The sequence below is a fragment of the Crinia signifera genome, chromosome 1 (genome assembly GCF_055691185.1).
Source record: "Crinia signifera chromosome 1, ASM5569118v1, whole genome shotgun sequence".
Classification (NCBI taxonomy): Eukaryota; Metazoa; Chordata; class Amphibia; order Anura; family Myobatrachidae; genus Crinia; species Crinia signifera.
This window is the reverse complement of record NC_139217.1, coordinates 400,639,193-400,655,843: the sequence shown is the minus strand read 5'-3', so window position 1 is coordinate 400,655,843 and position 16,651 is coordinate 400,639,193. Positions and strand designations below refer to the sequence as shown.

Here is a 16,651-nt window from a genome sequence, read left to right as displayed (position 1 = left end):
ACTGTAATATAACTAGTCATCTATAATACAAACCTAAAAGTCATCTACAGGAAATACTTTACAAGAGCTTGTATGTTGAAATCTACAAATTAGGTTTTTAGAATTACAAATGTGTTCACATACTGTTCATTATTTGCAGAATGTAGCGATTTCATTGAGATAACAGCAGGCACAATATGGCTTATATCCAATCATATTAATGTTGGCATTGAACACAAGGGTTTGACTGCTAGCTGAAGAGGAAGGATCTCTCATGCGTGTGTTTACTCATTAACCACATTCATTGCATATGGGGCTGATTCAGAGGTGGATGCTTATGGCACATCTTGGTACATAGCTACTGTGCTAAAATAAGCAAAAGCCACAGGAGGCATCTAAAGTAAAAAAAAAAAAAAAAAACACCCATCACAGGCTTCTGTGATCCATTGGCTGCATCAAAAAAGCAGCATCAGATCAACTGCATGAACATCGGACACCTGAACATCCCTCATGTTATTCAGGATGTGCGGCAAAAATGCGGAGCCAGTGAACCTGTGTCCAAGGATGCAATCACTGGCTTACGCACGGCGAGGAAATGAGCCTAACACAAACATATATTGTGGAACACCATTCCGTGTGCGTGAAGTCTCTTTACACTCTACTATAGTGCAAGAACTACATTACTGTACAGTACTGTATGTTAAATAGACATTTTTCTCAGAAAATGCTATTGCATAGGTTATGCATATACAGTATATGGGCACCTCTTTACGTGCATCACATTTTGCTATTTAAAACACATGGGGGCTATGGGGATAGAGCAAGCATACAGTCACCGTACTGTCCATAGCAGGCCGGACTGGAGCACCGAGTGAGTTAACAAAATGGCTACTGAGAGTGACCCAGGATGTCGAAGTTGAACTACATTTAGACTGCGTTAGAATATTATGGCCGCCATTTGCGTTTGCATATTTATAGTGAATATAGGTTTAAAGATTTCGCACTGGATTTTTGCCAAGTAGTATATTTTACGTGATAAGATTTAATTGGCAACGTTTTCTCCAATACCCAAAAATGATGGCTATTAGTTGCTTAATTAAGTATATTGGGTTGGACTTGCTCCCCTAAGTCAGTGAAAACATGAAGAGTACAGAGAAAAAGAAGACGTGTTGGGGGCACTAAATAGATGAGAGTGGATGTATAGAAATTAAAACCTAACTTTTAATTGATTAATTAGAAAAAGGTCATATATTACCCCTACAGTAATTAACTGAACTGGGTGTAGGAACTAGAAAAGGAATACTGATGTAGTTTTTCCACAAATACATTTACCACAAGACAAGACTGACATACATTTAACACACAATGATAGTATTACACTGAACCCTTTCAATGAAAGCAATTATCATTAATTATTAGGAGGAAAATCTCTTCTAATGAGCTGCTTAGCTCTATCCTATTGTTGTGTACACATTATTTTGGCAATATACTTTGGGCACAGTATGTTTGGTGAGGCAGTCGGTTATACCCTAAGAGGATATCGGTCCTTAGGAGTGATTTTCACTGACCGATTGCTTCAACGAGTTAAATTACCATAAGGAAATTGAACCTTGTTAACAACTTAATTCACATTCTATGCTACAAATGAGAGGTTGTAATATTTATCACAGGGCACATAGGGCCTTATTCAAGTTCACTCTTTCTGACAAAATCCTTCTTAGATGGACAAAACCATGGGGTTTATTCTAGTTCATTCTTTCTGACAAAATCCTTCTTAGATGGACAAAACCATGTGCACTGCAGGGGGGCAGATGTAACATGTGCAGATAGAATTAGATTTGGGTGAGTTATTTTGTTTCTGTGCAGGGAAAATACTGACTGCTTTATTTTACACTGCAATATAGATCTCACTTTGAAGAAAAACCCCACCCAAATCTAATTCTCTCTGCACAAGTTAGATCTGCCCTACCCGCAGTGCACATGGTTTTGTCCATCTAAAGGTGCGTACACACAGGGGCGATTTTGTCCAAAATCGCGGGAAATATGGTCGTTGAGCGACCATATTGCCCGCAATGGGAGTGTGCACCGGCTATATATCACCAGGTGCGCGCTCCCGTTTTTGCCCCTGTGGTGATCGCTGGTCGCAGGAACATGCTCCTGCGACCAGCTGATTACCACTGCCGGGCTCCCCCCGGCAGTTTCTTTTTCATCAGCGACCAGCTCTGGTCGCTGATGAACAGGAGAAGCGAGCCATATATTGCTCAGCCATATATTGCTCAGCCATATATGGCTGAGCAATATATCTCCCCCGTGTGTACACAGCATTAGAAGGATTTTGTCAGAAAGAATGAACTAGAATAACCCTCACGTAAACTGCAGGTGGGGCAGATGTTACTTGTGCAGAGAGAATTAGATTTGGGTGGGGTTTTACTTCAAAGTGAGATCTATATTTTGTCGATCTAAGAAGGATTTTGTCAGAAAGAGTGAACTAGAATAAGGCCCATAGTATCGGTTGTGACAGATAAGAATAATTTTAAACAGTATGAAAGGTGGGAAACAGGGGGATGGATATCAGTGGGAAGCTTTACTAAGAGTTGGAGAAGGGGAATCCCAGCGCATAGCAATGGCAGCTGTTGCACCCACTATAATTACTACTTTAGATGCAGTTTGAGGTTTTACAATCCAAAAGTCGATCTACAAAATGCATCCAATGTGCATCCGATGTGGGTCTGTTTGCAAACTGCACTTTAGTACATTTCTTACTTAGTCTCTTTTATTAATAGTAAAACACATTTTACGAGCTTTTTGATGTGGTTACTCTTCCCTAGTAAAAATGGACATAGTGTATTGGAAAATAAAATGTGATTTGTGTAGTTTTGCTGTTAGCGTGTAGTTAGGTTTTATGAGCAATGTGAGCTACAGTGTCTAAGGTCACAATTAAAAAAAAAAAAGAGAACACTTTTTACGTTTCACCTGCCAATAGAAATTGCTATATATTTGTAAACCAGAGAAATTCCATGGAAACAGTTTGGCAGTTTTTAGATTGTCTTTGTCTTTGTAGTTATTAAAATTTTGAGATCTTCACTGATTCTGTTTGGATGGAAGAAAATAAAATGACGTTTAAATTAAATGGAAAGCAGCTGCAAGTGTCTTACTGATATACAAGGAGAACATTGTAGCTTAGGAAAATTTTTATTTTTGTCCTCAAATTATTCTTGATTGCTCTGGTTTGTGAGATCTCCAACACAATTGTAATTCTAGTCTCACAGCAAGATTGAAGCAGCTCATACAATGTACCGTGCCCTCCTCGGGTACACTAATCAGTAACAGAAAGAGCTTCATGCACCATCTATCTGATCTATTTTCTTATTTGGGAACTGTAAATTGTAGCTAGTGTAATGAATGTTGTACAGTATACACAATAGCTTGGTGTATTTAACACTAGGAAGCCCATATTTCAAAATTGGTTAGAAAATTAAATTTCTATTTAATGACATTTGATTATCTGCATAATACCTGTTTGTTTTTACATTGTACTTACCTACAGTATATTATGTTCTTCAGCAAATTATGTTACCAAAAGCAAATTTCTATACAGTACTGTATGTGCTTTTTTTTATTGTATCATGGAGTGTCAGGGCGTTATTATTGTGTCAGTTATCTAAAATAGTTGTTAGTATTGTTATGAAAATATTATTTTGAAGCTGATTTATGTTGCTAAGTTTTTTCATCTTATTTTATCATCTTCATCATTACCATTCTATGATCTCTATGATCTCATTCAGACAGAACCTGTGACCAGAGCACACTCACTGAAGGTGAGAACCGCCTTTGGATTAACCCCAGAATCTGTACTGAATTTACTGTTATATCCCAATATCTGAGTTTTTATAGCTGGATCCACCAGGGATCGAACCCGGGTCCATCTTGAATTACACATCGGGCTTCCCCAGACCGATTGGAGTAGTCGTCTCCTTTTTAACCTTATACTGGCACTGCCATTAAAGAGAGACCTTATCCACTAACGTAACATCAGACTGCAAATATATTAGCATCATATCCAGGAGAAAGGTCATCCGCCACCCGGCCGGTTGGTTTATCCACAGAAAACACACTAATAGGTGTTATACTGTTCCAAGGACTCACTTACCACCTGATAGGAATTAATTCCTCTTGAGAAAGACTGCCTTATTAAATCCTTACAATCCGTGAACCCCTGAGGAAGTCCCTTCTGCTGTTATCAAGTGTTTGAATTGTATCAATGAAAGCCATAAAGATCTGGATGAATTGTTGCCACTGTGTGGATTAAGAGACTATTTTAATACATTTTTTAAATGATTTGGACTCTTATTCTATATACTAGAGTGAATTGTATTAAGGCTGGACTGATCCAATTGTGAAGATCATGACTAGGGGCGCAAACTCACGACTGTGCTCCATATCCCTTTTCCAACAGGGGATCTTGTGAGATAGGCAGCCCCCACAAAAATTACATCAATTCTCTGGCCACTCGATGTACTGTATCTGACTGGTTTTAATATATGCATATGTACTTGATAGGTCTGCCTCCTATTAAGACTCATTTTAAGGAATTATAGGTCAATTGGGTAACTATTCTGTGTTGCACTTTGCACTTCCTGTATCTAGGTATAAATAGCCTGATCAGACACTAAGAAGTATTCCTTTGAAAAAGTTACCAGTGAAGGTAACGAAACGCGTCAGAATACCTACCAATATCTTGGACTTTAGAGCTATATTGCGGGACACTCCCTATACCATCAATTGCCTGGTACCAACCTCCAATTTATGAATTTATCTGATCTTTATACTGGAAGAAACAACTTTCGGGGACACCACCACCATCTCAATATTGGGAAAATTTACAGGTATGGATACCTGTCATTCCATCCACAGAGACAGCAATTCCTGAAAACACAGTGGCAACAATTATCCCAGCATGGTTTATGGACACCCATACTACTAACTTCCAACAATAAGGAGGACAGATCGATCCAGCTACTGGGCAAAAGGGAGAACGCTATAAGTATATGGCTCAGTCCTATTTCCTTTATCAATTTATTACCTATTTTGTGTTGTTTTTAATTACATGTGATTAAGTGTATCATCTTCACTTATTCATTTTTTAATTAGTGTCTTAATAAATGTACATGAATTGTGATGCCCTATTGACCTTTTAGTTATTTTTCTATTATAATTCATAATTTCAACCCACCTATAAACCACCTCCAAGCGCTCCACAACCTCCCTTTTTTTTTTTTGTATCTGACTGGTAGCATTGTTTGCAACCAGTGTGGCCATGCCAGGCAAGTGGTTATAGTGTCGTAATAATAATAAACTCTCAAATAAGTTTTCAGATGGTTCACAAGGTTCATAACTCAAGGATACTTATATTAATTTATTTATACCACCGGATAAAATGAGTGGAAAGCATTTGTCGCTTAAATATACTGTACATAGTAGGGAGAATTTTTGCTATGAATATATATAGTTTGTAGATGGTGCAGGTAGATGTACTTTTATTCCACTGTATATATTACTGTTATAGCTCCAGAAATTAATCCAGAATTTATTCATACAATACAATAGCTACATTTTTGTTCTGCTTATTTGCAAATACTGTAAATCACAGATTTTCGGAAGTAGAGGATTCTGGAAAATGCTATTTTTTGAGGGATTTGCATACTGTCCTCAGGGAATAGTTTAAGTCTTCCTAACCTCTTTAAACGTGATCCCACGGTTAAAATATTTATTTATAAAAAAAAATTACTACAATTTGCATTACTGTTACTAATTCTCTTTTAATGAAACTATTCCAATACATTTATCAAACTGTGAGACCCCAGGTGTGATAGTAACCTGAAGACTAATTCTTCTTTTAATTGTCATTGATGTTGCTGTCATTACAATTGTTGCTTATTACGGTATATACTTGTTTTCACTAGGTAGATAAAAAGATTGTGCGAACAGAAATTGGGGTCCTTCTACGCCTTTCACATCCAAATATTGTAAGTTTGTTGTTTTTCTTTTACACTATATACTAAAATAAACAATATTCAGTATTAACAAAAACTTCCTATAAACTGTCTTTCTGCAATTAGAGAACTTAGGGCCTTATTTTGGTTCATTCTTTCTGACAAAATCCTTCTTAGATGGGCAAAACCATGTGCACTGCAGGTGGGGCAGGTGTTACTTGTGCAGAGAGAATTAGATTTGGGTGGGGTTTTACTTCAAAGTGAGATCTATATTGCAGTGTAAAAATAAAGCAGTCAGTATTTTCCCTGCACAGAAACAAAATTACTCACCCAAATCTAATTCTCTCTGCACATGTTACATCTGCCCCCCCCCCTGCAGTGCACATGGTTTTGTCCATCTAAGAAGGATTTTGTCAGAAAGAATGAACCAAAATAAGGCCCTAGATTATTCCTGCCTTGAACCCAGCTGCAGTGTTACAGAGCAGAAGTGGATTTAGACCTCATGGGGCCCTAAACAAGATACCACTTTAGGGCCCACCTCGCCCCCTCACCTAATTTCCATAATTACACCATGCAATTACTACATTTTACATCAGTGCTCCCCTAACTGAATGTAGCATGTCCCCATACCTCATTATTACTCCCTGACTGCACTGTATATGACTGATCCAGACTTGCTAAGTGTAACAAGCCCCATTGCCCATTGCAAGAAGTCATTATTATCAAACATAAATCACTGGCCACATTTTAGAAACATAGAATTTGACGGCAGATAAGAACCACTTGGCCCATCTAGTCTGCCCCTTTTTTTTAAACATGTTACCTCAAACCATATTTGATCCTTATTTTTTTGTAAGGATATCAATATGCCTATCCCAAGCATGTTTAAATTGTACTACTGTATTTGCGTCTACCACCTCTGATGGGAGGCTATTCCACTTATCTACTACTCTTTCTGTGAAGTAATTCTTCCTCAAATTTCCCCTGAATCTTCCTCCCTCTAGTTTCAGTGCATGTCCTCGTGTTCTGCTGCTCCTCTTCCTGTGAAGAATGTCTCCCACCTGTACATTGTTAAAACCCTTGATATATTTGAAAGTTTCTATCATGTCCCCCCTTTCCCTTCTCTGCTCTAAAGTATACATATTAAGATCTTTCAGTCTTTCCTGGTACATTTTGTGATGTAGGCCATGCATCATTTTAGCTGCTCTTCTTTGTACAGTCTCTAATGTATTTATATCCTTCTGGAGATATGGCCTCCAGAACTGAACACAATACTCTAGGTGAGGTCGTACCAATGACCTATACAGTGGCATTATTACTTCTTTCTTTCTACTGCTGATACATCTCCCTATGCAACCAAGCATCTGACTTGCCTTCTTCATTGCTTTGTTACATTGCCTACCTGCTTTTAAGTCCCCTGAAATAGTGACACCTAGATCCCTCTCTTCCTCGGTAGTTTCCATTATAGTGCCATTTATAGTTACTATATTGAGTCTTTGGATTTCTGAGACCCAAGTGCATGATTTAGCATTTTTTGGCATTAAACTGTAGTTGCCATGCTCTTGACCATTCCTCTAATCTACCTAGATCCTCAATCATTTGTTTTACCCCTCCTGATGTGTCTACCCTGTTGCATACCTTTGTGTATTCTGCAAAAAGGCACATTTTACCCTCAATTCCATTTGCAATATCACCAATAAAGATATTAAAAAGCACCGGTCCAAGTACAGATCCCTGGGGTACTCCACTTGTAACCTTTCCCTCCTTTGACTGTACTCTGTTTACTACAACTCTCTGTTTTCTGTCCTGCAACCACGCTCTTATCCATTCAACTATCTTAGAATCCAATCCAAAGCTTTCAAGTTTATTTAACAGTCTGCGATGTGGGACAGTGTCAAAAGCTTTACTAAAGTCGGCATTTTATAATACCTCTTATTACACTTTACAGGACATGGCTGTATTAATTATATATCATTGCTCCCCTCCTGCTCTCCTCCCTGCTCTCCACTGTGAGGAGAGAGGGAGGCATTGATATAATAAAGTCAAAGTAAAGGGATTGATATATAATCAATACAGGCTCTGACTGGGTGGGGGTGCAATAATGGGTATTATAAGGAATGGGGGATGTGCTGCAATCATTGTGTGTGTTTGTTGGAGGGTGGGGGGTAGTCACTGATATATAATGCCGCCGCCGTGCGAGCGCCCGAAAAGGGGGCGGGGCGTATGCAAATGATGCCGAGGCTTATGCTAATTAGCCGCGACCTCATTTTCATACGAGAATAGACGCTGTGCGCATGCGCACAGCGTCTATTCTACTAGATTGGGGGGTCTTCCAACTGAAACCTCCCGCAGCGGGACAATGCCTGCCGCGGGTGGGACAGCGGGACAGGACCCGAAAATCGGGACTGTCCCGCTGTAATCGTGACAGTTGGGAGGTATGTTATACACACATCATACACACGTGTATCATGATGGGTCACACGCACATTACTGCAGGACAGGAGGCACAGGCAAACCCTGGAGTTGGCAGCAGAGGCGGAACTACCATTGGTGCAGCAATTTCAGTGGATTGGGGGCACTTGATGACTAAAGGGCCCACTGCTGCACTTGTCAATCTCTTTCTGTCGCTCACTGTTTTTACCCACTGCTGTGTTACATATTGTGAACTTGGGTTAGGGTAGAGGTGGGGGGTCCAAATTATATTTTTGCACCTCGGTTCACCACCAACAAGTTCTGCCACTGGTCAGCACCCAACAGCTATCTAATCACTGACAGCTCGCTGGGAGTATTCAGCCAGCCCAGCTCTCAGACACGGTCTGCCCGAAATGCTCGGTTAGACCCAAATTGCCCTAAGTGGCTTTGGCTGCCTAGTGGACAAAAATGCTCGGTTAGACCCAAATTGCCCTAAGTGGCTTTGGCTGCCTAGTGGACAAAAATGCAAGGAATAATTCACTTATTATATACGTTTGTTGTTTATTATATAAGTCCAACACAACACTTGCTCACCAATCTAGAGAGAGTACTATTGCACATATCTCAGTTTAAAGAGAGAGTGAGCGACCCGCACCATATATGGTACGTCAGATGTTTATGTGGGTTTTTAGTATGTACAGTATGTGAATGGCAGTAAGCCCACCTATGGGAAGTTTATTATATATACACACTTTCCTCCTAGGTTAAGGGTGCTGTCTACTGATTAATAAATGTGAGTTCATGTAGAAGAGAAAAAGCAAATCAGTTTCACTGTGACGCACTCCTAATTCACACAAATGTCAAAGTTGACTAAAATTCAAATATATCTTTATTGAATAATTGTTGTAATTAGTATCACTTACAGGTCATCATTATTTTTAGTAGTAGTTTCAAATTTTATTTTAACATTTTCGCCATTATAATCCCTGACACAGGGAAACATATTATCGGGTCTAACATTATTTAATAAATGTAAACAATTTGAAACTACTACTAAAAATAATGATGACCTGTAAGTGATACTAATTACAACAATTATGTAATAAAGATATATTTGAATTTTAGTCAACTTTGACATTTGTGTGAATTAGGAGTGCGTCACAGTGAAACTGATTTGCTTTTTCTCTTCTACATGAACTCACATATCTCAGTTTCCAATATCAGTACCACGGCTCCCCTTCTGTTGAATATATCCTGGGATCCCAGAAGTCAAAACACAATCTGCCAAACAGGAACAGGAGCAGCAAAGTGAGCTGGAACACCACAGGTCAGCGTCACTCCATGAGATCCTGGCATGCTGTTGTTATAATGGTGGTTGGTAGTATAGTCTGTCTATCTTAAATCTACTGTTGCTCTTCCTGCCAGGTTCATTACACATATGCAATGGATCTTGTAGTCACCAGAACTAGCGCATGTGCACCCGAGCAGACTAGAGCTTGCACCAAACGCTGACTTCTAAGGGCTGCATTGGGTGCAGCTCTTAGAAACCAGGTAGGGCAGACAGAAGTACAGCAGTGGCTTAATGCTGACAACACACTCTCTCTTTTAATTGTATTCTGGACTGGCAGTCTTAGAAAGTCACTGCCAGTGAACTCCAAGTGGTTCATGGGAGATGATAGATTTTACTGGCAGGATTGCAACATTGCACCCGATTATTAATATCCACCACTGTATACATAAAATCTGATTTGTGTCTTATAAAAATTAAGTATGTACTATGTAATTATTCTCTGTCAAATAATCAAGCATTGGACTGATGATATTTAAATGTAATTTACTTGTAGATAAAATTAAAGGAGATCTTTGAGACGCCTACAGAAATTAGTCTTGTTCTTGAACTGGTGACAGGAGGTGAATTGTTTGACAGGTGAGTGATGTATTACTTTTCATACACCTCTTTTGTGGTAATATTATAGCCTCTAGCAGGTGGTTCAGTGAAATAAGATCCAAAATTAGTATTTTATAAATGTATTCGACAGTAAAATGTATAAGGAAATAACGCTTTATTTACCAAATGGCCATGGAACTTTCCTCCTGACACTTGTTGGTTGATATTTGTGATGTCCAATGTAACTGCAAAATTGGTTAATATTGCCAACAAATAAAATTGTCCTATTTAGAAGGTTTGATAAATCTCCCAAATCAATCTGATTTTGCTGTGTAAATGATTGCCGCTTTAAAATAAAACCCTGGAGATTTCTCCTTAATTTTCTAACTTTTTGAATCTTTCATCCTATTAAATTTCACCCTTGGTGCAATTTACACTGTCGATTTTGACTATATATTCAAAATAGCATAGCATATATGCAGCACCCAATCCCGATTTGATCCCAATACGTGGCCCTGCGGCATCGGAATCTAATGTTGAAAAAGACTGTGCAGCACAGTCTATTTTACATGGGGTGTTGCTATGGGCTACCAATCAGAATCTACTTATTTATTTAGCACCTTCTAGAAGATTATAGACAGGATCTGATTGGTCCATAGCAGCATCCCATGTGAAATAGAACTCCCATCTTAGTAAATGTCCCCCTTACTGTAAAGTAGAACATTACACCAGTGTCTTATTCAAGGACATTTGAGTGTTCATGACATTTTCTCCTTTTGTGTTTAATATGTCACATATGATATGCTTAAGTCTCCAACACTTCTATTGGTTTCTTTGCAGAATTGTCGAAAAGGGATTTTACAGTGAGCGGGATGCTGCAGATGCTGTGAAACAGATTTTAGAAGCTGTGGCGGTAAGTATTTTGATCTTCCTACAGTTTTCACTTGTGTAGATCCTGTAGTCAAAGGTGAACGCTAACGCAATACTGATGTTTGCGCAGTTCAGTGATTATTTTCTGCTGCACATGTGCAAATATTCTGAAAACCCCTACGCACATCTGTTACCCTGACTGTAATCATAAAAGCAACATTGCATATGGAGACGCTGGCATATGGGTGGCGATTTAAAGCAATGGGCTTTCATGGGCATGATTGGTAGGTGAACAGTCTGAAAAGAATGCAAAAAAAAGGCATATAATAGCAGTATGTGGGTGTGTCAATGCAAGTGGCGGAATTCTCAGATGGAGAGCTGCTTCCATAAAAGTCATGTTCAGATGGAGACAATGCTCCTGCCAATACCAGGTGCAGCTGTCTATGCTGTGGATATTTCAAATAATCCAATAGTGGAGGTGATATTTATAAATAAATAGCCTAATCAAGGGGTATGGGAGAGAAAAAAAGGTTGGGAACCGCTGGTGTACACATTCCATCGCTGGCGTCCGACGCAGGAATGTTGAAACTACCATGTGCATATTATTGCTGGCGCAACTCCGTGTGCAAACACAGGTGCAGATGCAGTACGATCCACCTCTGAATCAGGCCCCCCGTGTTGTGATATTGCACCATGCAGAAAGTTACAGTATTATTAATATGCAGAGCTGGTCTAAGATGCTTTCTGCTATTCGTGTACTTCTGCTTTGCTCCGAGAAACAACAGTAGTACACAACATTTTTTTATTTGAATTCATATAACAAATGTGAGCTGGCATTTTCAGCAGATATGTTTGTGCATCTCTCACAGATGTTGGCACTCAATGGGTTAATATACACAATTCATACACAATATAGTACATGCTTGGAAAGCGTTGATACAGTAACTAATAAAGTTGAATTTACAATGGGTTCAGACAGGGTAGTAGAGAGCTTGGCTGGGCTCAGGTATTTCTCTGGGGGCTTGGTCTAACCATGATAGGAAGGTGTGGCCATGCACCTTTAAAATAAATTACAGAAAAGTACTTTAAGTGCCTCCCTGGCCACACTGCTCCACAGGACACTGCAGTGTGAGACCTGGGCACTGGTAATAAATACCTCCCTCTTGGTGCCCCTGGGTGCAGAGGGTGCTTTTGCAATGGTGGTCAGAGTCTTAGGGGGAGCATGGACCCAGATGACATAGTTATCTACCAAGTTCCTAGAATTAACTACTAAGAAATTAAGTTTGGTGGGTTGCCCAGCCTGACAATGGACTACTCAGCGCTTATATAGTTGGAGGTCTATGTCCCTCAGCAATAGAAGGCTTCTTCTGGATTACAGCTTTTGTGAAGTAAGCGTTGAGGGTGGGCACTGAGTTACGAGCATGAATGCAAGAGGTGCCATAAATATGGTTCTAAAGTTGCATACCAATTTCCAAGATTTGCCCACTAAGCCTGTATTGTGTGAAATTACTTTTTCAGTGAGAGGGGGGTGTGTGTGTAGTGGATTTTATGATGGTAACGTGGCACTATATTGTGGCGTCATTTAAATTGGAGACCTCTGTAATGGGGCACAATATGAACTACAGGGCACAATAATGTGCCATAATCATAATTATCAGTAAACGGCCGATAATTGCTGGCCAAATACGCCAGGAAAATAGACTACAATCTCTGCCGTATTTGGCTTTAGCCTGCATGGATCAGTCAGATTTGTACAGGCTTCAGTGTGTAAAAGAAAAGATTAATTAATTAATTTAAAAAAAAAAGCGGCGTGCCCCCCCCTCCTCCAACGGCCGTAACCAGCACCAGGCTCAAAGAGCCGGTCCTGATTTTTTAAAACCAGCCCCAGGGCCGGGCCTGGTTCCCAAAATACGGGGGACAAAATGAATAGGGGTCCCCCGTATTTTAAGAACCAGGCCCAACCAGCCAGCAGGGTAATGTCACAGCCGGGGGACACTTATTATATAAGGTCCCACGGACAAAACATTAACCCTACCAACCAATGAAGGGATCCCCCTCCTCCAGAACTTACCTGCCCAGGCTGAAGCCTGGTGCTGTCCCTGGTACCCCTGGGCTGTGGGTACCGGGCTGATAAATGGTGTAAAAGATAGAAAAACCATTGGGTTTTATCGTGGAACTATGAGTCCCAGCATGCCTGGAACGCATACTGGGATTTGGAGAACCACCCATTAATGGGCTTGCTGGGACTCTTAGTTTCACAGCAAAACCAATAGTTAAATAAAAGCACACTGACACATGAAAAATAAAGCTTTATTACATACATAGCCCATACATACTGATACTTACCTATCTTGAGCCCTTAGGTAGGTCCCCGTCCATCGGTGCTGGGGTCCAGTGTCCTGACACATTTTAAGCATAAAAAGAGGCCCACCACAACCAGAGGGATGTGATCCGCACGGTACACCTATATGATGACCATGCCAACCTATGTCAACGTAGACACAATTTTGTTTTATAAAACTCTTGTCGACCTTTTCATGTTGACCTATTGCTTGTGTCAACCTTTTGTCCATGTCAACATAAGGTATGTCGACCTTTTTTCATCTGTTGATCAATAATAGTCGACTTATTGACTGTCAACCTTATTACTGTCGACCTTATGGCCCATATCCGACCAGAAGAAGATAATGCAAAGTTAGGAGCTGGATAATTGCATTTTGCAGCCTAATGAAGGGGTTCCTTTATAAAATGTGCTATATTAAATATTTTACACTATTTGAAAGTATTAAAATATGTTCTGTTTGTTCTATATCTGGGAATTAGAAAACAGAAAAGCTTGAACTCTTGAAAGAATTGAATTGTACCTGTAAACTTTTACAGTGCATCATAATAGTGGGTTTGGATGGGTTCGTGTGGGGCTCAGGAACTACAATCAGACTAGAGATTGCAGGGTTAAAGCAAGCTGGTTTAATAATGGACTTTTTCATAAATAGAAAACAAACAGGCTAATCCCAAATAACGTGTTTGAAAAAAGTCAAAAGAATAATTCAGGAAGTGGGTGCAAAATGTCCTTGCGCATAACAATAGTTCAAGACAGGGCAAAGGACTTTAGCAAAGATGATGAATATAACTGTTCTCAGGTAAAGATAACTAGAAGAAATGAACACCGGTGTGTAATGTTGAATGAGGAACTGGAAGACGTGAGGAGATGATGAAGATAATTGGATCCCGGTGGAAAAACTGAGAAGACGTGGAGTGGTGATGGTGGGGTGTGGAGTACCGGGACGGAGTTCGATGGACCCTGCAGCTAAACAGAACCGGACGTGACAGACGGTAGAGGTCAGGAGTAGTCGAGATGCAGAACGGAGTCCCAAGAACTATGAAGAAAAGGCAGGCTGTGCTGAGTGGATGCAATAGGCCAAAATAATGGTAGGAGTCTCCAGGAGTGAACTGCACAACAGACTTTTTGTACTGACACTGAACAGCCTAGTGACAGCACTACTTACTGTATGTGGCGTTCTGGAGTCACAAAATATAAATGTCAATTGTGAATATGTTATTTAGCCTGTTGTAGACAATCTGTACATCACATGTCTTATATAACCTTTTACAAAATGTATTTTGTATATGACAATAGATCCAAGGCAGACAAAAGAACGTCCCTATACAGTTATTCAATAAAAAGAGACTTTTACACCAAAGAAGGTTTTTTATTGATATTTTTGTCATACTTTACCTCAGATAAGTATTGTGAAGTGTTATTAACCTGTAGAAAACAATACTTCACCATTACAAATGACTAACTAAAGGAAAATAATAAAAAAGAGTTTAGAAAATGTAATTGGCATATTGTTATCAATATAATGTCAAAATTTATGAATTAACTCAAACTATTTCTCGAAGCTTTATTCCTTTGAGTTTTGCCAGAGGTGATAATTGGGCTGTTTATGAGTCACTTACTCACTTGTAGAAAGGTATAAAACTCCTGCAGTTCAGATCACAGCATGAGTCACAATTCTGTGTCGGGAAAGTTTTCTTGTATTGGATCCGAATCATTTGTTTAAATATTATACAAAACAGAAGACAGTTAGAAGGCTGATTTGTCATTTAAGTTATTGTGTTCAGTATCTTATTTTTCACTTTCCTACTTTGGTTCAAACATTCAATTTTAAAATACTATTGTGTGAGTAAGCGTACAGTTTTTTCTTTATTTGCAAAAGCTAGATAACAAGTTATCCTATAGGGCGCCTATAAAGTGGGTTGCTCTGGCAAGCTGCATCACAAGAAAAGGTTGTGTCAATCCCCTACAACAGCAAAAAGAAGAATATATGTGGCTGCATTAAACAATTGGCATACATGTGGATGAAATCTCATAAATGTAATAAACATAACTACTACAGTAAAAATAATACATAAAAGCAATAATATGGTGCATTAAATTGATGCAATATATTCACACGCAGATATTTTTAGGGACCCCTGAGTCCCAGTATTGAGTCCCTTCAAAGGGTAAGAGTGGAGTTTGTAAGTCCAGGATCCTCGGCATGTACTGGCGAGATGGCGTACCGGTACTTATGTAGTATCTGGGCTGCCGATTTCTAAATCGGGTCGGATCGGGAGATCGCATCGCATGCGACCATGCGATTCGATGCGATGCGATGCGATGCGATGACCCGATTTTTCCATAGGAATCAATGTTAAAATGGACTGAGTCCATTTTAACATGGAATTCAATGGGAAAAATGGGTCCTTTTCATACCCCTACTATCCAAGTGGGCATGGAGTTGGATATAAACCTGTGGCGAGCGTAGCGAGCCACCGAGCCCGAAGCGTGGCGAGCGAAGCGAGCCCCGCGAGGGGACGAATACCGTCCCCTTGCGGGGCTCGCTTCGCTCGCCACGCTTCGGGCTCGGTGGCTCGCTACGCTCGCCACAGGTTTATATCCAACTCCATGCCCACTTGGATAGTAGGGGTATGAAAAGGACCCATTTTTCCATAGGAATCATTTTAACATTGATTCCTATGGAAAAATCGGGTCATCGCATCCGATATCGGATGCGATGCGATGCGATGCGATGCGATGCGATATCGCATCGCATCTGATTGTATGCCTTAACTTAAGGCATACAATCAAAAAATCGGCAGCCCAGATACTACATAAGTACCGGCGTACCTCTTTGGAGATGAGTTGGGCTGTATGAGGTCAGCAAGTTTTCAGTAACTCTCTCTATTACTTGATGTCAGTGGTTGTGATGGAGGTGGCTCCTGGATAAACTTTCCACAATGGTACCATAGTTAGACAATGACAGGGGATGTCTGGCAATAAATAACGATAAGCAGGTGATGATTGCAGTCATATATGGCACCTTTCCAACCAATGCGTTTCTCTGTAATAATACAGCTTTTACTTTGAATTAATTTATGCCTAATACTGTATATGAAATGATTGTTTTGCTTATTAAAACTGTAATTAATTTATTCTGATTTATTAAGAGATTACAGTCTAACC

General features: G+C 39.7%; 1 protein-coding gene across 1 annotated transcript in view; it reads left to right on the top strand.

The window, feature by feature from the left end:
• The window catches only part of CAMK4 (calcium/calmodulin dependent protein kinase IV), a 159,277-nt gene that overhangs the window by 93,305 nt on the left and 49,321 nt on the right, over positions 1-16,651 (top strand). The window contains exons 3-5 of the mRNA XM_083151674.1: positions 5,943-6,005; positions 10,229-10,311; positions 11,113-11,185. Coding sequence (XP_083007800.1) covers positions 5,943-6,005; positions 10,229-10,311; positions 11,113-11,185 — 219 coding nt within the window. The remainder of the gene's footprint in view (positions 1-5,942; positions 6,006-10,228; positions 10,312-11,112; positions 11,186-16,651) is intronic.